Raw genomic sequence first — 26,050 nt, forward strand, 5'->3', positions numbered from 1 at the left:
AGCAGAAAAATTATGTGATTGGCATTGCTGAAACTTGGTTGAACGAGTCGCATGACTGGGCAGTTAATATTGGGGGTTATACATCGTTTCGGAGGGACAGGGGCAATAGAAAAGGAGGAGGAGTGTGTCTGTTCGTTAAGCAGGAATTAAAAGCAAATATTAAGGAGGAAGTGATGGAGGTAAAAGAGGGAGCTGAATCCTTATGGGTTGAGTGTTGAGTGTCGACCAAATTATTGGTAGGGGTATGCTATAGACCCCCTAATGTAAGCGAAAAGGAGGAGGCTAAGATCCTATTGCAAATAGAAAAGGTTGCTAGTTTGGGGCAAATGATAATAATGGGGGATTTTAATTATCCTGATATTGACTGAAGCCATAGTACTGCCAGGACTGTAAATGGGAACAAGTTGATAAATTTGCTGCATGACAACTTTCACAGGTTGTTGAGGAGCCAACTAGGAACCATGCTATATTGGATCTAGTGTTCTCTAATGACCCAGATTAGATTATTGCTATCTCCTACTAACCGGCCTCCCAGACTCCCACCTCTCTCCCCTGCAACCAATCTTAAACTCTGCTGCCAGGATCCTCATGCTCTCTCCGAAGAGGGAACCTGTTCAGCCTCAATTAAGCTCTCTTGCATGGCTGCCTGTTAAGCAAAGGATAGCTTACAAAATCCTTCTGCTAACATTCAAAGCCCTTCACTCCTCTGCTCCTCACTACATTTCTTCACTGGTCTCCCTGCATGTTCCTGGTCGTCTCCTCCGCTCCTCTCAGAGCCTCCATCTTTTTACATCATCCACACCCACTGCGCTCTCTCGTCTTAAATCTTTCTATCTCGCTGCTCCTTTACCTCTGGAACTCTATCCCTGAATCCCTCCGTACGGAACACTCACTAACTCTCTTTAAGAAAAAGCTCAGCTGTTACCTTCTGGAGCACTAAAACACTATTTTGCCTAGTCCTGCGCTTAAGGGCAAATGCCCATACCTGATGCACTCTTACCTTCCAATTCGTGCCAGTATGTTACCCAACCACTTAGATTGTAAGCTCTATGGGGCAGGGACCTCTTTCCTACTGTGTCTCATACCACATGGCACATACTCCCTGTGTATTTATATATATATATATATATATATATATATATATATATATATATATATATATATATATATATATATATATATATATATATATATATATATATATATTTATTGTATTTATTTATTATAACACTTGTCCCCCCTGTGTGTAATTTTGTAATATTGTTCAGCGCTGCATACCCTTGTGGCGCTTTATAAATAAGGTTATACATACATACATAAACACTATAACAAGTGTTGTAAAACAGCAATCCGAAAGGCAAAGATAGAAAATAAGGAGTGCATTGCGGCTGAGGCCAAGACTAACCCCAAAAAGATTATTAAGTATATTAATACTAAAAAGATGCAGGTTGAGGGTGTGGCCCCATTGAGTTATAGTAACAATATGGTTACATCGGATACAGAAAAGGCAGATATGCTTAACCAGTTCTTTCCTTCTGTGTATACAGTAGAGGAGCCAATGGGCCAAGTCCCACCCAATAGCTGCACTGTTGCCTCAGCTCCAACTACACAGTGGTTGACACAAGATATGGTGATTAAAGGGTTACACAAGATAAATGTAAACAAGGCACCTGGGCCAGATGGAATACACCCTCAGGTACTGAGAGAGCTAGGATCAGATTTACAGTGGCCTTTGTTTCTGATATTCTCAGACTCGCTTTCATCAGGTATGGTACCTAGGAATTGGAAGAAGCCGAATGTCATTCCTATATTTAAAAAGGGATTAAGTTCTCAGCCTGGCAATTATAGGCCTGTAAGTTTGACATCTGTGGTGGGCAAGTTATTTGAAGGCTTGTTAAGGGATCACATACAACAGTGCTGTCCAACTGGCGGCCCACGGCCCGCGACCCCCCATCTGTATGGCCCCCTACCTGTCTGGCTGCTTTGATGGCTTACCTTTGTGTAAGCTTTAAATGGTATCAGTACGGAGATTAACTGGCCACATGCATGGTTCTCACCTCAGGTTCAGGCTGTAATCCCTCTGTATTGTTTAAAAAATTAATCCCCTGTACTGTTTACACCTTCTAATCTCTGCATTATTTACCCCTGCAGTGTTCACACCTCAGGTTCAGGCTGTAATCACCCATATTGTTCTCCTGTTCACACCTCAGACATTGTATGTACTGCCTGGCCTATGCTGCCTGAGTGTGTAGACAGCATAGGGTAGGCAGAGTATTGCACATAGGCAGCATAGGTCGGGGAGGATATGGCACACACAGGCAGGGTAGGGCAGGCAGAGTATGGCACACACAGGCAGGGTAGGGCAGGCAGAGTATGGCACACACAGGCAGGTTAGGGTAGGCAGAGCATGGCACACACAGGCAGGGTAGGGCTGAGTATGGCACACACAGGCAGCATAGGGCAGGCAGAGTATGGCACACACAGGCAGCATAGGGCAGGCAGAGTATGGCACACACAGGCAGCATAGGGCAGGCAGAGTGCTGCCTGTGTGCCATACTCTGCCTACCCTATGCTGTCTGTGGGAGGTGAACCTGGCAGGGGTTTGTTTTGGGAGTTTGTTAGCAGTTGGAAATAGCGATGAAATGGTCCCTAAGGTGTGTAATTATATGCTGGGGGTTGCTTCAACAGGGGAGGAGGCATATGGATTTAAGGGTACGTCTTAATATGACATAATATAATTCTTTCACATATGAATGATGGTGTGAGTGAGGACGAAGCATTTGGGGTTTTTGCTGCACTACCACCATTGTGATAAAATGGGTGTGGTTTAAAGGAGGAGTGAGAGAAATGTATGTGAGAGAAATTCCAGCCCTCGGCACCGCAGAAGTTGGGCAGCACTGACATACAAAATTATGTACTGGATTATGAGCAGTAATCAGCATGGCTTTATGAAGGTCATGTCAGACCAAATTATTTGCTTTTTATGATCAGGTTAGTAAGAAGCTGGACAGTGGGGATGCAGTAGATATAATCTATTTGGATTTTGCCAAAGCATTTGATACCGTTCCCCACAAACGACAGCTTTCTAAACTAAGGTCTATTGGTCTTAGTGAAGTCGTTTGCACATGGATTGAAAACTGGCTACAGGATCGGGTACAGAGGGTGGTTGTTAATGGTACATTCTCTACTTGGAATAAGGTTCTCAGTGGGGTCCCTCAGGGTTCTGTACTGGGTCCACTTTTGTTTAACTTGTTCATAAATGACTTAGGGGAGGGTATTACAAGCAATGTATCAGTGTTTGCAGATGACACAAAACTCTGCAGACCAGTCAATTCTATCCAGGATGTGGCATTCTTGCAGCAGGATCTTGACCAACTGGCAATCTGGGCAGCTAAATGGCAGATGAGATTTAATGTGGATAAATGTAAGGTCATGCACCTGGGATGTAAAAATATGCAAGCCACTTATACCCTTAATGGGACTGCACTAGGCAAATCCATAATGGGGAAGGACCTTGGAGTCCTTGTAGATAATAAACTTGGCTGTAGCAAGCAATGCCAGGCAGCAGCTGCAAGGGCAAACAAGGTTTTGAGCTGTATTAAAAGGGTATAGATTCACAGGAGGAGGGGGCTATTTTTCCCCTTTACAGAGCACTGGTAAGGCCTCATCTAGAATATGCTGTTCAGTTTTGGTCTCCAGTGCTCAAATGGGACATTATTGAGTTAGAGAGGGTCCAGAGAAGGGCAACCAAGCTGGTAAAGGGTATGGAAAGTCTCAGTTATGAAGAAAGACTGGCCAAGTTGGGTCTGTTTATACTGGAGAAGAGGCGCTTAAGAGGTGACATAACTATGTATAAATATATAAGGGGATCATATAATAACCTTTCTAATGTTTTATTTACCCGTAGGTCCTTCCAACGGACACGAGGGCACCCACTCCGTTTAGAAGGGAGGTTCCATTTAAATATTCAGAAAGGTTTTTTTACTGTGAGAGCTGTGAAGTTGTGCTATTCCCTCCCCGAATCAGTCGTTCTGGCTGATACATTATATCTTTAAGCTTTAAGAAGTGGTTGGATGGCTTTAAAGCCATCCAGCCATATAGCTTTATAGCTTTAAGAAGTGGCTGGATGGATTCTTAGCAAGTGAGGGAATACAGGTTTATGGGAGATAGCTCTTAGTACAAGTTTATCCAGGGACTGGTCTGATTGCCATCTTGGAGTCAGAAAGGCCCTCTGCGGCAAATTATAGAGGCTTCAGATGGGGTTTTTTGCCTTCCTCTGGATCAACTAGAAGTTAGGTAGAGGTTATATATAGGCATTATGGTTGAACGTGATGGACGTACATCTTTTTTCAACCTAACTTACTATGTTACTATGTTAAATGCTACACTCTTTAAAATAACTAGTCATCAGGACCATTGCTTTGTAGTAGCTTTGGAAAAGATCTCAACACATGGGTGCCCAGACTTCACCCTGTGATCTACTCTTGCCACCTGGCCTCCGTCATGAGATCTACCACAGTTAAAATAGTGCAACGTCTATCATTTGATGCAATAAGCAAGAAAAAGTATCAATGTTTAACAAATACACAAAGCAATATACAAATGCAGTGCCAAATTCACATTTAATGCCCACATAACATTATTCAAGTGCCAACTTCAAGTTTAATGTGAAAGGATTGTAGTAGTTTTTACCCACTGCATTCCACCTCAAGGTGGTGATCTACTGGTAGATGGGCAATCTACCTTTTGGGCACCCCTGTCTTAACAGATCCACAGTTTCTTAAGACTGGTCTGCCAATTGGTCACCAACTAAAGTATGAAACATTATTTTATTGGCAGTTTTGTGTAAGAACGTTAACCCCAACTGTTTTAGAAGACGTTCACATCCAGGCTCTATGTATCATATATAGTGTACCAGCCCTATTCTTACCAGATTTTGGATCCAGGTGTATAATGATATTTTGTTATTTCCCTCCCACAAACTTTACCTATTCATTTTTGGAGCCTTGAAATAAACCTTTGATTTAATAACAATTCTAAGGAACATATTTATAAAGTTATGTTACAAAAAATAGTATTTACAGGGTAACCCTTTTGAAATAAAAAGTAATAAAAGTGGTATAAAGGTGATACCTTCATTGGCTAACTAAGATAATCATAGCAAGCTTTCAGAACATTTTTGTTCCTTTTTCAAACACTGTAATGTTATGAATTTTGGTGTATGTGTATCAGCATGTAAAAAAGAAGGGTCTTTTTTTTATTCAGAATGTGATTCTTCTATGAATACAACGCTGCCTACACTTGGCAACGCTGTATTCATGAGGGCAGGCTGAAGGTGGCATTTGGGTGTCCCCTGTCACAGCCACTCACATCTTTCAGAAATGCAAGTTTAGGAGAGCCAGGTGCAGCAGAGCCATGTAGTTACCTTCTGCCATAGGTAAGTACAGGTCTGCACTCCAGTGCAAAATGCATCAGTGCCCTGCATGCAATTGCTGGATGAATGGCTTTCATTACACCAAATATTCTATTTGTGTTTCCTTCCCTATTTAAATCTCCTGCTGAATGGTGCATTTCAGGAAAATACATTTGCTGAAAGCATGGTATGCTGTATCTCTGTACATACAGCCACAGTTAACTGGACACCCCACCAATGACACTAGACATCCTTTACATCATGTTAGCGTCAACAAAATAGGCATTTGGAACACATTTGCATAAGTTTTCTTGTGTTTTATTTATACTCATCTCTCGTCTACCATAAAACATCAAGTATAACATTACCTTTGACTCATGTGTATTTTCCTCTTCCTGATAGCTTGTGCAATCCAGTCTGAGTGTCGAGAATGTTGGTCCCTGGGAGTAGTACTGTGAACTGCGACAGCCATCCTTCCGAAGCTTGTCACATTCTGCAGAAACAAATAGAGGGTAGTGTAAACCTTTATAGCAAAAATAAGGAAAATACAGCTTATGACAGTCCATACGTAACATAATGTGTGGGGAATACAGAAAGCTCAAATATACTAACATACCACCTCTCACTAACGATGTATCAATATAAACATTAAAGCAATATAATATAATGCTGTAGGAAAATGTGATCACAAGGGCATGAAGTAAAATTATGTGTTTTTCCTAAATCAAAATGAAATGAGTTGTGTCTCACTCTGTATGACATGTTGCCTGTGTTCTGTGGCACTGCATATAAAAGAGTTGGAGGAAATGTGGAGGTCCCTTTAAAATACCCCCATAGTTATTTTCTGCCGATATGTTTGCTGTTTATTTGCACTTTGCGTTTGTGCATAAATAAATATGCAGTTGAAGTACTGGCCATTTAAAGGTTTCCTTTGTCAGACACACTACTACCTGCAGTGCATTGCTTCCCAAGCAAGTCAAAGTTTTTGCAGAAAAAACTACAAAAGATCATTTAGACCTTCTTGCTTTATTTCTCAGCATGCAACATATGATTCAGATCAGTTAAGAAAATGACAGGCCCTGAAACATACAAAGGATATTGAGATAACTAAAGAAGGCCAAAAATCAACTTTTTGTTAATTTTGTACATTGGTATTATTATTGACTTAAAGTGGACCTGTCACCCAGGCATAAAAAGCTGTATAATAAAAGTCCTTTTCAAGTTAAACATGAAACCCAAACTCATGTTTTTATTAACACATCCATACCCATTATAAAAGCATTTAAAAATCCCAGCTGTCAATCATATATTGCCTGCCCCACCTCTATGCCTAAGGCATAGAGGCGGGGCAGACACTTACTTTCACTTTGAATTCAGAACTTCTTAAATGTTGCTGCTCTCCTCACATTCCCCCTCCCTCCTAACCAACTAATCGTATAACCAGTGCATAGGCATGAGCATCAGGTCCCCCCATACAGGCACAGAAACAAGATTTTGGCAAGATACAAAGCTTTCCTTAATAACAGTGTCCACAAAATGGTGACAAAATGGTCTTCTTGCTGCAATTGTGAATTCCAAGGCTAAAGAAAATAAGATTAATATAATTTAAATAGTGTATGTGAAGTTTATTTTACTTGACAAACACAATAGAAAACTATTTGGAATTATTTCTTTTTTTTTTTGTAACTTAGATTTTTATTAGTATTTTATGCATATTAGTTATAACAGGCATTCAATAGGTCAATAATGGCAATATAACGGTACAGTTATATGGGTCCGGCGAGTTGACCATATTACAGAGTATAGAACAGGCCTGTTAATTGGCAATTCTCGGCTATCGTTAGCAATATAATGTAAAATTTACAGTTGCAATTGCAAATAGTAATGAAAGGAAGGGAGGAAAAAAAGGGGGAAGGGGGGGAACAAAGGAAGGGGGAGAATACACAAGGGGAGGAAAAAAGGAAAAAAAAAAATTGGGTCCCTTGGGAGGGGGAGATTGGAGGGTCATGGTTATAGGTCAGGTAGGAGATCAATCCTATGTAGGGTATATCTTACTCTATGCCTTGGAATTATTTCTTAGGGTGACCGGTCCTCTTTAAAGGGGATGTCATCCAAAATAAAAAATTTTTGTGCCATGCTACTGAGCATCAATGATACTCACAATTTAGAGCCCATGGTTGTAATAAATTAAGCATGGATGACAAAACGTACTGTATGCCACTGCCCTCAGGAATACATCTGATCTTTACTGCCATTTTGTTATTTTTGCATTATGCTAGGGGAAAGATTTATCAAAGTACGATTTTCGTACATTTAAAAAGCACGTTACAAAAAAATCTTATCAAATACGATTTTTTTTGTATCATGCTTTTTAAGGTACGATGAATTTGTATTTCAAAATGTGAAAAAATCGCATCTGATCGTATAATAGCCGAAAAGTAAAAATTTTTCGTATTTGAACTATCATAAAATGCAGGAAAACCTTGCTGACTTTGATCCTTCTGTGCATGATTTTGGAAGCCTCCCATAGGACTCAATGGCACTCTGCAGCTCCAACTTGGCCCAAGGAAAGTCACAATACCGAAGCTTGAATGAATCCAAGACTTTCATACTCTGCACGACAATACGATTTTGTCGCAAAGTACGGAAAAGTTATGCAAATGTACGAAAAAGTCGCAGAAAATACGCAAAAACTTAAAAAAAAAAAAAAAAAAAATACAAATTTTTTATATTCGGACCAGTCGTACTTTGTCTGCTTTTCCTCGGGTCATGCTATACGTTATCCTATACATTGGATGCAACCTGATGCACACTGACCTGGCTCCCTTTATTTTAGTAAAAACAGTTGTATAGAATTAATTCATACAGAAATTAAGTAGTATTGACCGCAGCATATTGTATATACACCATCTTAATCATTCACACAAATCTGTAATTTTGGAAGGATTGAGGATGCCTTTGAACATATGCCCTTCTTCTACACCAAATGGTGGGCAAAACTCTCTCTTCCGGGGGAAACCATGACCTCATCAATAGTTTAACCAGAAGTTCCCTCCTTATCTCTTGGCTATGAATATACAACAGGTACTGTATTCACTTGGAAGATATTGATGCTAAATACTCTCTTGACTTGTTCTACTTCCTTTCCCTCTCTTCTTTTCAGTTACTCTTTATAGATATTTTTATATTGTGGTACTAGACAATAGTCTTTTTTTACAATATCGGCCAGTAACTCTTAGGGCTCTGGCACATGGGGAGATTAGTCGCCCGCGACTGTAGCCAAATATTGCTTCTAGCTGCTATGTAGCCTTTAAACTAATGAACTACTTTCATGTGTGTGTTAATGAGCTGGGGCTTAAAAGCTTCCTGCTTTCTCACTAGAGCCTTTGAGCTAAAGGTAGGTGCAACAGGGTCTTACTACTCAGTCACATTGTTTGCTGGGGGACTTTATTTTAATTGCATCACAGACTCAATGTTAATAGGCAGTGTAGGACTCACGTACACAATGAGGGGCCTTGACATGGCATGTGAGCTTACATATTTTGGCCAAAGTGTGGTACTAACACCTCATTTTAGTAATAATTACTTTTAAAGGCAAACTAAGCGCTGGCAATCTTTCTTTCTCTTTGTGTATAAACAATGGCTTTTTATCGTTTCTAGCAGCTGCTCCACTCCAGAATGTGGGTTAGGTCGAGTGCTGGCACAATAGTGTTTCTTGCAGCTGGTCAACGCTAGAGCTAGGTTAGACCGATCGCTGGCTATTTCTTTCTGTGTTTTGTGTCCAAGTAGATGACATCAACTGCCATTCCAGCATCGAGGTTCCTTGCTCACCTCCTCATAAAAGGCGACTAAATTAGTCTGGCAAGATCTGTTATGCATAAAACCATGCTGGCACAAACTTATAGTGAACTGCAATGTATTCAAGTATCCTATCCCTTATTACCCCTTGCAAAAGCTTTCCTACTACGGATGTCAAACTAACAGGCCTATAGTTTTCAGGCTGAGAACGGGATCCCTTTTTAAATAACGGCACCACATTTGAAATTTGCCAGTCTCTCTGCACCATGCCAGATCTCAACGAATCCTGAAAAATTAAGTGAAGAGGCTTGGCAATCACAGCGCTAAGCTCATTTAAGGTCCTGGACCTTTGTTTACCTTTAGATGTTCAAGTCTCTTTTGAATTTCCTCCCGAGTGACCAATGCGTCAGTAGCTAAATTACTAGAACTGGGCATATTAAAAGGGAAGCCTTCGTTAGCTGGCTCCTCAGATATATAGACAGATGAAAAATAAGAGTTTCTGCTTTTTCCCTGTTCTCATCAACCAACTGACCCCCTCGTGATAATAAGGTTGCCACCCCTTCTTGCTTCATTTTTTTTTTTTTTTAATATTCACATAATTAAAAAATAATTTTGATTCTTTTTAGTCCTAGGTGCAATATCCCTTTCCATCTCTATTTTAGCTTGCTCAATAGCTTTTTTCATGCTTTATTTGCTTTCTTGTACCTGATCAAAATTTCTGCTATCCCAGCTAACGTGAACGCTTTAAAGGAGAAGGAAAGTCAAAAGCACACTATTAAATAGTACTACTATTGCTGTGTAAAAACACTCTATTTCTGGCTTGCCTAATGAAAGATTTACAGAGACACACTTACACGCCATCTTTAAAAAGGGATGCCCATACCCTTTCCCTCACCATCTCTACTTCACATGCGTCGCCAAACCAGCTGACAAACCAACAGCCCGCCCCCCGCACCTGCCAGCACATACCCACCAGTGCAGAAACATCTCCCCCGCTCCACTCTCCAATCCACGCACAACAGCACAAACAATCGCACCCCCCTGTCTGTTCCCCGCACCTGCCGGCACACGCCAGTGCAGAAACATGCCCCCGCCCCCCCGCTCTCCACAAAAAAGCATGACATTACATTAACATTTATTTATAAAGCGCCAACATATTCCGCAGCGCTGTACAGTAAGTGGGTTACATACATTGGACATACAGAGTAACATATAAAGCAATCAGTAACCGATACAAGAGGTGAAGAGGGCCCTGCCCAAAAGAGCTTACAATCTACAAGGAGAAAGGGTTGAGACAAAGCACAAGTGATTTCACCCCCCCGTCTTCCGGCACACACCAGTGCAGAAACATCCCAGACCCCCCTTCCCCTCTGCTCTGGACCGGCTGCCACTGCATGCGCTACTTATATAGCGCGTTGCCATAGCAACCAGACGCTTGCTGGTTCTGTTGGAAGGGGGAGCGCGCCTGCTTGTGCAGAAGAGGGACATGTGTGCATGCGCCACCTACAGTAACAAGTCGCCAAGTCTGGGAAGGAGCGATGCATTATGGGAATCTTCTCTACACTGCTCAGTGGTTTTTTTTCCTGTTTGGCTTCTGATCTTCTGATTGAGAGAACTGAAGGTATGCCTGCAGCTTGAGATTAACTCTTTATTAGCCTTTCCTTCTCCTTTAAAAGTATGTTTTTTCTTACCAACCTCGGCACAAACACTTTTATTTAGCCGTAATACTTTTATTCAGCCTTTATACTGGCAAAGTCTGCACGTCTAAAATTGAGCATTTTAGTTAATCTCTTAAAGAGCATTATCTCAAAGGAGACCATGTTGTGATCACTGTTCCCCAAATGCTTACCCACACAAATGTTAGAGATGAGTTCAGTATTATTAGATATTACAAGGTCCAAAATAGTCATTCCTAGTAGGTTCTTGAACCTCCTGAAATAAAAAGTTGTCATTTAGCATATTTACAAACCTACTAGCTTTTTCTGCCACCCCATTACTCGTCAATGTCCGGATAATTAAAGTCCCCCATAATAACAACTTGACCCAGTTGTAATGCCTCCTCCATTTGCAACAGTAGCTGGGCCTCATCCCCCTCACCTATACAGGGTGGTTTATAGCATACACCAATGATCATTTTCTTTGTAACCTTTAGCCCTACTGAAATTTCTACCCAAAGAGATTCAACATTTTCATTGGTAATGTATTTACTACAACCCTAACCAGGCCAGTCTTTCTTCATAACCGAGACTTTCCAAACCCTTAACCAGCTTAGTTGCCCTTCTCTGGACCCTCTCTAATTCAATAGTATCCCGTTGGAGCAACGGAGACCAACACTGAATAGCATATTCTAGATGGGGCCTTACCAGTGCTCTATAAAGTGGAAGAATTACACCCTCCTCCTGTGAATCTATACCCCTTTTAATACAGCTCAAAACCTTGTCCTTGCAGCTGCTGACTGGCATTGCTTGCTAAAGCTAAGTTTGTTATCCACAAGGACTCCACCTTGCACCTTACATGTATCCACATTAAGACAAAGCTGTGTACATAAGTAGTGCTTTATAAATAAAGATATACATACATACAGTAACCCTTTCACTGACAGACGTTTTGGTCAAAGCGAAACTTCTACTTCTACTTCATTTTAGGGGCCTTTCCTAGTGGGTACTTTTAGTTTATCCAGGAAAACAATATATCATTTTTTTCTGGACAAACTAAGCTTTCAAAATTTGGTAGAATTTTGGTGTAATTCCAATTCTGTAACAAGATATAGGCTTCTAAATGTCTAAAAAATTTAAAAAAATTATATTTTCCATAATATAAACACACAAACCAGAAACAAAATAAATATTATATATATATATATATATATATATATATATATAATATATATAATATATATAATATATATATATATATATATATATATATATATATATATATATATATATATATATATATATATATATATATATATATATATATATACATATACATACACATACATACAGTGGTGTGAAAAACTATTTGCCCCCTTCCTGATTTCTTATTCTTTTGCATGTTTGTCACACAAAATGTTTCTGATCATCAAACACATTTAACTATTAGTCAAAGATAACACAAGTAAACACAAAATGCAGTTTTTAAATGAGGGTTTTTATTATTTAGGGAGAAAAAAAATCCAAACCTACGTGGCCCTGTGTGAAAAAGTAATTGCCCCCTGAACCGAATAACTGGTTGGGCCACCCTTAGCAGCAATAACTGCAATCAAGCGTTTGCGATAACTTGCAATGAGTCTTTTACAGCGCTCTGGAGGAATTTTGGCCCACTCATCTTTGCAGAATTGTTGTAATTCAGCTTTATTTGAGGGTTTTCTAGCATGAACCGCCTTTTTAAGGTCATGCCACAACATCTCAATAGGATTCAGGTCAGGACTTTGACTAGGCCACTCCAAAGTCTTCATTTTGTTTTTCTTCAGCCATTCAGAGGTGGATTTGCTGGTGTGTTTTGGGTCATTGTCCTGCTGCAGCACCCAAGATCGCTTCGGCTTGAGTTGACGAACAGATGGCCGGACATTCTCCTTCAGGATTTTTTGGTAGACAGTAGAATTCATGGTTCCATCTATCACAGCAAGCCTTCCAGGTCCTGAAGCAGCAAAACAACCCCAGACCATCACACTACCACTACCATATTTTACTGTTGGTATGATGTTCTTTTTCTGAAATGCTGTGTTACTTTTACGCCAGATGTAACGGGACACGCACCTTCCAAAAAGTTCAACTTTTGTCTCGTCGGTCCACAAGGTATTTTCCCAAAAGTCTTGGCAATCATTGAGATGTTTTTTAGCAAAATTGAGATGAGCCATAATGTTCTTTTTGCTTAAAAGTGGTTTGCGCCTTGGAAATCTGCCATGCAGGCCGTTTTTGCCCAGTCTCTTTCTTATGGTGGAGTCGTGAACACTGACCTTAATTGAGGCAAGTGAGGCCTGCAGTTCTTTAGATGTTGTCCTGGGGTCTTTTGTGGCCTCTCGGATGAGTTGTCTCTGCGCTCTTGGGGTAATTTTGGTCGGCCGGCCACTCCTGGGAAGGTTCACCACTGTTCCATGTTTTTGCCATTTGTGGATAATGGCTCTCACTGTGGTTCGCTGGAGTCCCAAAGCTTTAGAAATGGCTTTATAACCTTTACCAGACTGATAGATCTCAATTACTTTTGTTCTCATTTGTTCCTGAATTTCTTTGGATCTTGGCATGATGTCTAGCTTTAGAGGTGCTTTTGGTCTACTTCTCTGTGTCAGGTAGCTCCTATTTAAGTGATTTCTTGATTGAAACAGGTGTGGCAGTAATCAGGCCTGGGGGTGACTACAGAAATTGAACTCAGGTGTGATAAACCACACAGTTAAGTTATTTTTTAACAAGGGGGGCAATCACTTTTTCACACAGGGCCATGTAGATTTGGAGTTTTTTTTCTCCCTTAATAACGTAAACCTTCATTTAAAAACTGCATTTTGTGTTCAATTATGTTATCTTTGACTAATAGTTAATGGTTTTTGATGAGCAGAAACATTTAAGTGTGACAAACATGCAAAAGAATAAGAAATCAGGAAGAGGGCAAATAGTTTTTCACACCACTGTATATATATATATATATATGTTGCAAGAAGACAGGCACTCACGTATAAGTAGGTCCAAGGGAGCCTGGGTGCAGTCCCAAAATAATGGAATAGCTGTAGAGAGAGTCCGCACTCACAGGTCTTAAGAAAATATAGAAGTTTTATTCAAATCAACATCTAACGTTTCGGCTGCATCCACAGCCTTTCTCAAAGACAATGTGAAACAAACAATGGTGCACTGAAAAAAACGAATTTGGCGCCAAACAATGACGTCATAGGTGTGAATACATTAGCATACAGTGTGAAAAAACGCTCTCAAAACACATTGAATCAACAAAAAATGTTAAGATAATATGGATTAGGCATAGAACACAAACAAAAGGACTGTCAGGGGAAAGGAAAAATGGGTGTGTATTAAAAAAGCCCGCTTATGTATCTAGTGCTGAACTGCAACTCACATGTCGCAAAGACATCCCCAAGTTATAAGTTTATAAATGTACAAAATCGAACTGGCCCAAGGAATAAGAAATACTGAGGGACAGTAGGGCAAATATACATCAAGGAGTTGCTGAAAATGAGTAACTAACATGACTGTTCTGTGCAGCATGTATTGCCTGACATGACTGACATGACTTTCAAATAATGCATTATATGGTGTGCCTTATGGGGAATCGGTCCGCTTATTTGTAGTAAAGCTAGGATAAGGGGAATAGAAGAGGCAGATGGGAAGAAAAGTAGTCAAAGAGAAAGATGGAAAATAGTAACTGAGGAGAGACAAAGTAGAGAGGACAGAGTGAGGTAATGAGAAAGGGAAGATGACGGTGCAATGGTATGGCCGTGGGAGGGGACTCTGCGCTCCATACAGAGCAAAAGCAACGGCACCAATTAGTGCGTTTGTTAGCGTGGAAAGCCGATCAGTAGTACTCGGCCATCACCAAGAACATTATAGATGCGACTCTCCTTTGCAGGTGCTGTCAGGTGGCGAAGGGCTCAATACTATGGGAGACAGACCAATGATGTAAAAGGCAGCGGGGTTACTGGTATGCCAGAGTAGGGAGATTAAAAGGTATCGTGTCATTCTCAACGTATCTTGGACGCAGGTACCAAAGGAGGGAAAATTTCTCAAAAAAGATAAATATTTACATCATTGGTCTGTCTCCCATAGTATTGAGCCCTTCGCCACCTGACAGCACCTGCAAAGGAGAGTGGCATCTATAATGTTCACACCTATGACGTCATTGTTTGGCGCCAAATTCGTTTTTTTCAGTGCACCATTGTTTGTTTCACATTGTCTTTGAGAAAGGCTGTGGATGCAGCCGAAACGTTAGATGTTGATTTGAATAAAACTTCTATATTTTCTTAAGACCTGTGAGTGCGGACTCTCTCTACAGCTATATATATATATATATATACAGGTCCTTTTCAAAAAATTAGCATATTGTGATAAAGTTCATTATTTTCTGTAATGTACTGATAAACATTAGACTTTCATATATTTTAGATTCATTACACACAACTGAAGTAGTTCAAGCCTTTTCTTGTTTTAATATTGATGATTGTGGCATACAGCTCATGAAAACCCAAAATTCCTATCTCAAAAAATTAGCATATCATGAAAAGGTTCTCTAAACGAGCTATTAACCTAATCATCTGAATCAACAAATTAACTCTAAAAACCTGCAAAAGATTCCTGAGGCTTTTAAAAACTCCCAGCCTGGTTCATTACTCAAAACCGCAATCATGGGTAAGACTGCCGACCTGACTGCTGTCCAGAAGGCCATCATTGACACCCTCAAGCAAGAGGGTAAGACACAAAAAGAAATTTCTGAACAAATAGGCTGTTCCCAGAGTGCTGTATCAAGGCACCTCAGTGGGAAGTCTGTGGGAAGGAAAAAGTGTGGCAGAAAACGCTGCACAACGAGAAGAGGTGACTGGGCCCTGAGGAAGATTGTGGAGAAGGACCGATTCCTGACCTTGGGGGACCTGCGGAAGCAGTGGACTGAGTCTGGAGTAGAAACATCCAGAGCCACCGTGTACAGGCGGTGCAGGAAATGGGCTACAGGTGCTGCATTCCCCAGGTCAAGCCACTTTTGAACCAGAAACAGCGGCAGAAGCGCCTGACCTGGGCTACAGAGAAGCAGCACTGGACTGTTGCTCAGTGGTCCAAAGTATGTCATTCGGAAATCAAGGTGCCAGAGTCTGGAGGAAGACTGGGGAGAGGGAAATGCCAAAATGCCTGAAGTCCAGTGTCAAGTACCCACAGTCAGTGATGGTCTGGGGTGCCATGTCAGCTGCTGGTGTTGGTCCACTGTGTTTTATCAAGGGCAGGGTCAATGCAGCTAGCTATCAGGAGATTTTGGAGCACTTCATGCTTCCATCTGCTGAAAAGCTTTATGGAGATGATTTTTCAGCATGACCTGGCACCTGCTCACAGTGCCAAAACCACTGGTAAATGGTTTACTGACCATGGTATTACTGTGCTCAATTGGCCTGCCAACTCTCCTGACCTGAACCCCATAGAGAATCTGTGGGATATTGTGAAGAGAAAGTTGAGAGACACAAGACCCAACACTCTGGATGAGCTTAAGGCCGCTATTGAAGCATCCTGGGCCTCCATAACACCTGAGCAGTGCCACAGGCTGATTGCCTCCATGCCACGCCACATTGAAGCAGTCATTTCTGCAAAAGGATTCCCGACCAAGTATTGAGTGCATAACTGAACATAATTATTTGAAGGTTGACTTTTTTTGTATTAAAAACACTTTTCTTTTATTGGGCGGATGGAATATGCTAATTTTTTGAGATAGGAATTTTGGGTTTTCATGAGCTGTATGCCACAATCATCAATATTAAAACAATAAAAGGCTTGAACTACTTCAGTTGTGTGTAATGAATCTAAAATATATGAAAGTCTAATGTTTATCAGTACATTACAGAAAATAATGAACTTTATCACAATATGCTAATTTTTTGAAAAGGACCTGTATATATATATATATATATATATATATATATATATAGAGAGAGAGAGAGAGAGAGAGTTTTATGGAGATTTCTCACTTGTATAGGTCAAAAACTTCCAGCAGTACACTACCAAATTTCCAAAGCACTGCTTCAGAAAGCTGCATACTTTAGATTTCAAGGCCAAAAATTCCACTAACAAAGTTTATCCCAGAAAATTATACATTTTTAGTAAGAACAGATTCTGGGCAATCCAGAATAGGCACTACTGTCTGTCTATTCCAAACTACCAAGTTGCAATGCTTTCCTAAAGTTATTGGTTTTTATCAAAATTTGTGAAATTTAAAAAAAAAAAAAAAAAATCGCTTCAAAGCTTCCAGTCTATTCCTATTCTATTCAGTCTATTCCTTAGTATCCTATCTCCTATAGGTCATAAAGTAACCAAATAAAACACCCTAAATATGAACGCCAGGGGTTGACTGGTTTGATGCCCAATATGTATAGGTTTACCTAAGTATGTGGCACGTAGGGGCCTCAATGTGAACATACCCCCATATGATCTATCATTTCTGTTATTTCAGCTCCTGCAAAATCAACACATTTACATCATTATATGTGGAATAAAGCTAGTATAAAGAACGCTCACCCCCACCCCAGAAAGCCATATATTTTTGGAAATTACACATTCTCCCAAATCTAAAATGGGTACCCATGTCTTTCTACTCCAAAGTACCAAGCCGCAAAGCTTTTCTAAATGTAGCAATTTTGATACCATTTCCAAAAATCCCCTCAAAGCTTCCACTTTGCAGCATCTTATCTCCCACATAGCATTAGGTACCAAGATAAAACATCGTAAACCCCAGGGGTCCACTGAACAGTTTGATACCAAATATGTATAGATTTACCCAAATATGTGGAATGTAGGGGCCGCAATGGGAACATAACCCAATATGATCTGTCATTTCAGCTCCTGCAAAATCAACACATTTACATTCTTTATGTGGGATAATGCTACAAAAAAAAGTACACTCAGAAAGCCATATATTTTTTGAAAATACACATTCCCCCTAATTTATAATGGGTACACATTTCTTTTTACTCCGAAGTACAAGCCGCAAAGCTTTCCTGTTTGCCGATTTTTATGACATTTCAGAAAATCGCTTAAAAATGTTGCAATTTGCCGCATTTATCTCACACAATTTCTTGCGTACAAAGGCAAATGACCCCAAATAGAAACACTTAAGGTCTACGGAACAGTTTGATGCCCAATATGCAGGGCTGTGGAGTCGGTAGATAAATTCTCCGACTCAGTTTCTGATACTTCCGACTCCGACTTCTCTCTTTTAATACTTAAAACACAACTGAACTGGTAATAAACGGATAGACAATTTTATCTATACTCCTACTCCTAATGATTTCCCTAGAATCCCATAGTCATGTTTAAAGTTTAAGCTAACATTACAGCTGAATTACAGCAGTTTTTCAAATGTTTTAAAGCTTCAGTCTTAAACTACACCAAAGTTACACATGGCAAAGCTATGCTAAAAACAGATAAGGAACACTAATACATGGATAAAAATGCAATAAAACCACAAAAATTGTGCAAATTAGTGAAACAACAAAATAAGTCACACGACAGTGTAATTAGTGGTCAGAATATCTAAGCCAATAGTCACGCTGTCAAAACAAACAGTTTTTAGGGAAAAGAAACTAAAAACAAAGTGGTAAAAAAAAAAAGTTTGTGTATACATATGCGTACATGTGTAAAAGTTGTGTGACAGTAAGTGTGTATATAAGTGTATATAGGTGTAGATAAGTGTGCAAAATGAAAAACAAAAAAAGAAACTGCAAAATTGTGTGCTGTATGTGTGTATAAATGTATGTAAGTGTGTGTAAGTGTGTATAAATGAAAAAAAATTAGCCTTACCTGTCCTGAAGCTTGCCAGGTCCTCGGTGCTGCAGTCCTGGAGCAGGAAGTCCCCCTAGGCATTGGGCCGGCACTGGGGAAGCAGCAGACGCGATGTGATCGCGTCTGCTGCGACGATCGCGTTGCAGGGCCGACACGACAGCCCCCCGGCTTGTTGCCCATCGCTCATCACATGCCGCTTCTGCAGAGAGTACGGCGCACGTCGTTGGCAGATAAAGCCTTTTACTGCAACGACGTACGCCGTAGGCAGTTAAAGGGTTAAATCTCATCTGCCTCTTAGCCATCACTCACTAAACTTAAAAATACTCTAAAAAAGTTGTGTGTATATAATAGCAGCCTTTATATCTTTTTGACTATTCATAAGGAAGCACAGATGCTTCTGCTTGTGCCTGTCCTGAATAAGGGGTACTGGATGCATCTTACGTGCTTCTGCTTGCATCTCTTGAATAAAATGAAGAGCATCTTTGAAATCTTTCAGTATCTGCCATTCTGGTTGTTCAAAGAGTAATAGGCTGCAGCATCCCCTTAATCACTTAAGGGCCCATTTATTAAAATTTGAGTTTATTTTTTTTCACGAATCGAGAAAAGACGAATTGAATATTAATTGAATTGAGATTAAATTGAGATTAAAGAAAAAAATCCTAGAAAAGTTGCCAGAAAAATACTCTGCAACAAAAGCTAGCGAGGATCAATAGAAATCAATGAGAATTGTCACTAACAAATTTATTTATTTTCCCAGTTATTAAAAGCATTCAAGTTTATTAGCCTCATTGAAAATGAATGGAACAATACGATTCTCACCAGTGTGCAACAGGAATGCGCAGGAATGCTCTGTTGTGCTTTTTTCTTAAAATAGCATACAAGAAGAAAAGTTGCAAGAGGTTTGTTGCAGGTTTTTTTTTCACTCCACAGTTTTTTTTCATGAACTCCAATTCTGAAAATCTGCCCCTTCCATTTCCTTCTCCTCCTCTAACTCACTTGGCCCCTTCCATCAGCATATTTACTTTGGCTGTTGGCTCCTGGGCATGCTCAGTTTTATTAACTTCCCAGGGTGCCACAACTATGTTACCTGTGCATCAGCCGATCAGCAGAACAATGAGAAGGTAGAAAGATAGCACCTCCCAGTCGATATCAGAATAGCACTCAACAGTAAGAAATCCAAGTCCAGCTTGCGAATCCTCCAGTTACTAATGTGTGGTGCTGGCTCCTTCTGAAAGCTCAGGCACAGGGCGATTTGGCTGAAAAGTTTAAAATTCCCCTACTGATACAAAGTTGGCCCAAAGCAGAAGCTGAGGAAGGCTTTTAGCATAGCAAAGGAAATACCACAATGGAGGTGTATTAATAGTAACTTTATTTTTGGTGTTTGTTAGGCTAAAGGCACACAGAGCTGGGTATTCACCTTTTTACATCTATTTATGGTATGAAGGCGGAGTATAGCCAATCCACTCTCATCAGCTCCTATGAGTAACAGCACTGAGTCAGCTTATGTGAAGACACATGGAGCGGATTTAATGTTGAAAATGCATTTTTGCAGCCAAATCTTCTCTGTGTTTCTGCACACAGACATGCCTGACAGAGCAGATACATGCAGGAGTCAATGAGAGTTTTGTTTACAGACAGAGAAAAGCACATCCACAGCTTTTGTGCCATTACCCTTGGGCAGAGAATCCTAATTCCCTTGGTATGCCATACGGTACAGTGAATAAAAAAGGGGTAATTTATAAACAGAATTGCAAGTGCCTGGACCCAAAATGGATGCATTCATAATAGGCACTTGCTCCCCCTACATGCTCCTTGCACTTGAGTGTACAGGTATGGGATCTCTTATCCGGAAACCCGTTATTCAGAAAGTTCTGAATTACGGAAAGGCCATCTCCCATAGACTCCATTATAAGCTTCTCCCTGTACTTGCGGGGAGCCCTGCTCTACAGAATTACATGCAAAAGTGCAAATACTGATGCAAGGGAACCCTAGAATTACCACCAGCCTGGAGTATTCCCAGGGTTTTACTAGTGTGTTGGTTAGTAGGCGCTACTTTCTTGCGGCAAGCAAATCAAGCAATTAATCCATTATTAATGACACACCCACCCTCCACATAAAGCGACTTTAACATGATTCAGGGAAATTCTAAAGTTAATTAGCCCACATTTTTGCGAATCACAATTGCGGCAGACATATTATATTCTATTAGAATAGATGGTGCAGCTGCACTGTTGCTGGAATAAATGGTGCAGTGTGGGAAATCTGAAAGGAAGCCATGCACTGTGTTCATAAATAAGCCTTGAAATCTATCCAGAAGCCTCCATGAACAGCAGTTCTGCTCACATTCATAGTGTGTTTTGCATTAATGGAACCCCAAACCTTCTCCAAGAAGATTCTGCAGGCTGTTGGAGGATACTGGGTGTGATATAAACCTATTGCCAAAGGTTTGCAGTTTGTGCATTGCTGGCTTACACTTTTTTTTTGTACAAGCTAGGAGTCCCAACCCCAACTGCTCTGGGACCCCTTCTTTTCATCCCCAAGCTTTATAAGTACAAAGGCTTATGGGCTGCCAACATACTGATGCATATATAGGTAAGGACTTATGGAATAAATGTTTCTGCTTTTTTATGGGAATGTAATATTGTGATTAACTAAAGCAAGACCAGTCTTTCCTAAATGGACCACTAGAAATTGGCTCTGCCATGGACAGCATATTGAGTTGGCATGTCGGGCCACAAATATATAGAATGCAATTTGTTTTTAAAAAAGCCAGATAAAAAAATAAAAAAAAATCAGTGAATGAATGGAAGGGTGCATGCTTTTCCATGGTATCAATTTGACTGGGAGGCAAAGTTTGCTTTATGTTTTCCGGTTTTAAACCAAAAGATGAAAAGAAGCAGCACCTCAAAAATCACTGTTCAGCAATGTGAACACACTTCTTGACGCCAAACCTACGGGCTGAAATTTCAGCAACCATTGTGGGTTTGGGTTGGGTGTTGGTTAGACTTAAGACGTACACTCCTTCGGAAGATTCCCTGTTTAGGAACCAGAGGTGTGCATAGAAGTAGTGTATAGGAAGATGCTGGTTAAGGCTTTGCCCCGTGGACGTGCGTGCTTGACGAATGCCAGTGTCATTGAAACAAATCTCTGCAGCGGATTGTCTTCATTGATTAACACATACATCAATAGGTACTCAGTGCAGTGCTGACTAAGTCTCAGTTTCCCAAGATACAACATGTGCAATGAAGAGAGATGCAAATGCTAGCCATTTGTACAGAATGCAACAAAATAAATGTGGTACCTCATAAAGCTGACAAGGTAAAAAGTAAGTATGCAATCAGGAATAATGTGAATCAATAGGGTAGATACAGCTACAGCTACAGTCCTTCCTTTCCAGCATAAATTGCTTTTATAGGACTATATGTACCTTCGACTAGGCAAATCAAAATTTGTGCAATGAAAATAGCATTCAGCAGCACAGATTCCTACAAACCAAACTGGATTAGAAGGGTTAAAAAGAGGGCTGGGTGATTAAAAGGCCAAACTGCTGACTGTCCATCTAATGGCAACCCAGCTGCAGGTCTTTTTTATTAAAAGCTCTTTAAAATCTTTTTTTATATCAAGATATATATAACAAGATACTGAAAAGTATGAAAATTGGCGGTTGTTCAATAAAAGTAAACACACTGAACTTTGTCTGTTTATTAAATGGGGTATGATAGATGATGTGGCCACATTAGTACATTTAGCACTCTCAGGACTCCCATTATTAGTATGACAACTTCCTTACCCTTCCCAAACTTGCTTTTGTCTGCTGCTGTAGCATTTTTCTTTCCCTGAAGTTATCAGCAGTGCTCTTCAAGGCAAGGCGGGGGCAAAAGGTCCTCCATCCACCTTTCCCTAATCTGCAGCTGCCAACATGATTTATTTATGAAGAGTTCACAGGGGGTCACGCTGAGTGTCCTTTTATTATTTATTTGATTATTGAAACTTAGCAGTAGCTGCTACATTTCCCACCCTATGCTTATACTCGAGTCAATAAGTTTTTCCAGTTTTCTTAGGTAAAATTAGGTACCTCGGCTTATATTCGGATCGGCTTATACTCGAGTACAGGAATTCTTCCTGACCTGTGTAAGAAATCGTTTATCTTAGGTGTCATTATTTGTGATATATATATGTGTTTGGGAGAGGGGAGCTCTACTGATTACTATAAACCATTATTCAAGTTTCACCCAAAAGCCAAATCTCCATATCAAAGGGTTTTTCTGTGGATGGTGGTGGGACAGTACGTCTGCGAGAAGCCATAAAACTCAACAGTTACTGAACAATGGGCAAGGCGTGGTTTTTATCAACCCCATCTGATCCATTGGTATGTGGGGGGCAGTGGCTGAAAGGTGTATAAATGTAGGCTGGACAGTGGTCAAGGGAGCAACCTGGGAAAGGAACCTGGGGGAAGAACCTGGGAGGAGCACCGGGAGAACTACATCAGAAGTGACCGGGCAGGATGTGAGACAGACCAGAGAGGAGGCCATGGCTAGAGAAAGGGAACCAGACAGCCATGTTCTGTGTTTGTCGGTAGCTATGATGATGTAGACTTCGTTATTAATTTGTAACTGTAAATAATGTAAATATATTGTGTTTTGTTAACTAATCCTTTAATTGTAACAATCCATTGATTTGCTACTCAATATATGTGGGTTATTTGTCTGCTTCTCAAAAGAACTGGAGCCCTAGTAAGAGGGGTGATTAATATTATTATTAATATTATATTATTATTATATATAGTTCAAACCTTACACCTGCCACACCACTAATTACTTCTCTATTTCTAGCTCCAGCTTGCAGATCTGTGAACAGCTAACCATGCTAAAGTAATTTTAGTCCAAATAAATAAATAAAGCTAGGACCAAAAAATGACTGTGTAAGTAGTATTAAAGTAGTAATAAAGTTTTGTGCAGTGCTGAAAAAAATCTGTTCAGTTCTTACGGTGACCTCTCCATGGATCACAGCCCTCCAACCTAAAATAGTAATATTACATAAGCCCTTAAGTAGGTTTAGAATCTACACTGCTTGAAAAAAAAAAATCATTTAAAAGTAATTGTTAATTAGAGATGTAACTTATACAAATGTAGATGCGTCTGTATATAGGAGGATAGGCATTTGCATATTATAATGAACATTTTGTGACTGAATCTAACTAATACTCTTAAAAAGCCAACTTATGCTAAGAAAGCAATCAGGTTTCATTTCATGCTGCTTATAACATTCCTAGATGCAAGTCTAAAAGCCATTATGTTTAAAAACAAAAAGTCTGTTGACTATGTTTACATGGGGAGTATACCCTCCTATATAACACAAGTTCCATGAATAGGGCTTGTGTTTAACACATGTATTGTCTATAGTTTTAATTAGGAAATTTGTAAGGGTTTGTGTTATATCTTGCTGTAAATATGGCAAAATCTAAAAATGAAACCCTATGCAAGGTCCAAACAAAGAGCACTCCAATGAGAAGCTTCTGTCTTATATCACAACCTAAAGGGCTTTAGCTGGGGAAAGGGAGGGTTTGTTTTGACTGTAATATTTGACTTTAGTTTCAATTTTAGATTTTGCTCTATTTTGTGCAGGAAATAGCAAAACTTATATAAGACCTAAAGGCAAAAAGTATGTTTAGCTAAAGCCCTATTTCATTTAACTCATGTAAAAAAAAGGGTTTATACTGTCCCTTTAACCAGAGCTGTGGAGTCATGCAGTCAGAAGCAAAAATGTACTGACTTCAACGCCTAATAAATTTAAAGTGTAATGGATAAAAAATACTATGTTACACTGTCCTATTATTTCATATATAATAGTCATAATAAAGTACTTCTCTGCTTTAAGAATAAAGCCCAGTGAGAAGTCCAGATGAGCTACTGTAATTTTATTGTTTTCATTTGTCTTTGGTTAAAACTTTAGGTTTAAGGAATATTTGTAGTTCTTTAATTAGTGAAATAAAAAGCCACAATGACAGAGACTTAGTTATAGATTTAGACCCAAACTTGAACATCTTTATATAGCTTTAAAATTGCTGAGCTTGATCAGTGATGAAAATGTGTTTTATGTTGTGCATGTCTCCCATAGACTCCATTTTAATTAAATAATTCAGAATTTTAAAAATGATTTCCTTTTTCTCTATAGTAATAAAACAGTTCCTTGTAATTGATCCCAATTAAGATATAAAATATCCTTATTGGATGCAAAACAATCCTATTGGGTTTGATTAATGTTTTATAGATTTTTTAGTAGGCGTATGGTATGGAGATCCAAATTACGAAAGACCCTTTATTCGGAATACCCTTTATCCGGTCCCGAGCATTCTGGATAACAGGTCCTGTACAACATTTTAGTTGCTGTCTTCTGGTTTATTGAATTAATAAGGTACATGAATATATATAACTTATTGACTGGAGTTTAAGTCTAGGGTGGGAAATGCAGCAGCTACTGCTAAGTTTCAATAATCAAATAAATAATAAAAGGACACTCAGCGTGACCCCCTGTGAACTCTTCATAAATATATTATGTTGGCAGCTGCAGATTAGGGAAAGGTGATTAGGGAAAGGTGGGAGGAGAACCTTTTGCCCCCCCTTGCCTTGAGGAGCACTGCTAATAACTTCAGGGAAAGAAAAATGCTACAGCAGCAGACAAAAGCAAGTTTGGGAAGGGTAAGGAAGCTGCCATACTAATAATGGGAGTCATGAGAGTGCTAAATGTACTAATGTGGCCACATCATCTATCATTCTCCATTTCATAAACAGACAAAGTTCAGTGTGTTTACTTTTATTGAAAAACCGCCAATTTTCATACTTTTCAGTATCTTGTTGATATAAAAAAGATTTTAAAGAGCTTTTAATAAAAAAAGACCTGCAGCTGGGTGCCATTAGATGGACAGTCGGTAGTTTGGCCTTTTAGTCACCCAGCCCTCTTTTAACCCTTCTAATTCAGTTTGGGGTGTAGGAATCTGTGCTGCTGAATGCTATTTTCATTGCACATGAAATTTTGATTTGCCTAGTCGAAGGTACATATAGTCCTATAAAATCAATTTATGCAGGAAAGGAAGGACTAATAGTTGCATCTACCCTATTGATTCACATTATTCCTGAGTGCATACTTACTTTTTACCTTGTAAGCTTTATGAGGTGCCACATTTATTTTGTTGCATTCTGTACAAATGGCTAGCATTTGCATCCCTCTTCATTGCACAGTTAATGTTGTATCTTGGGAAACTGAGGCTTAGTTAGACTAATTTACTGTATATACTCGAGTATAAGCCTAGTTTTTCAGCACCCAAAATGTGCTGAAAAAGTAACCCTTGGCTTATACGCGAGTC

General features: G+C 39.7%; 1 protein-coding gene across 9 annotated transcripts in view; it reads right to left on the minus strand.

Annotated features, from left to right (window-relative positions):
- nhsl1 (NHS like 1) overlaps positions 1 to 26,050 on the minus strand; it is a 185,396-nt gene that overhangs the window by 69,379 nt on the left and 89,967 nt on the right. For 8 of the 9 annotated variants that reach the window (XM_012962801.2, XM_012962800.2, XM_012962804.2 and 5 more), the window contains 1 exon segment: positions 5,782 to 5,906. In XM_012962801.2, the coding sequence (XP_012818255.1) occupies positions 5,782 to 5,906 (125 nt within the window). 9 annotated transcript variants of the gene reach the window in all.

The sequence above is a fragment of the Xenopus tropicalis genome, chromosome 5 (genome assembly GCF_000004195.4).
Source record: "Xenopus tropicalis strain Nigerian chromosome 5, UCB_Xtro_10.0, whole genome shotgun sequence".
Classification (NCBI taxonomy): domain Eukaryota; kingdom Metazoa; phylum Chordata; class Amphibia; order Anura; family Pipidae; genus Xenopus; species Xenopus tropicalis.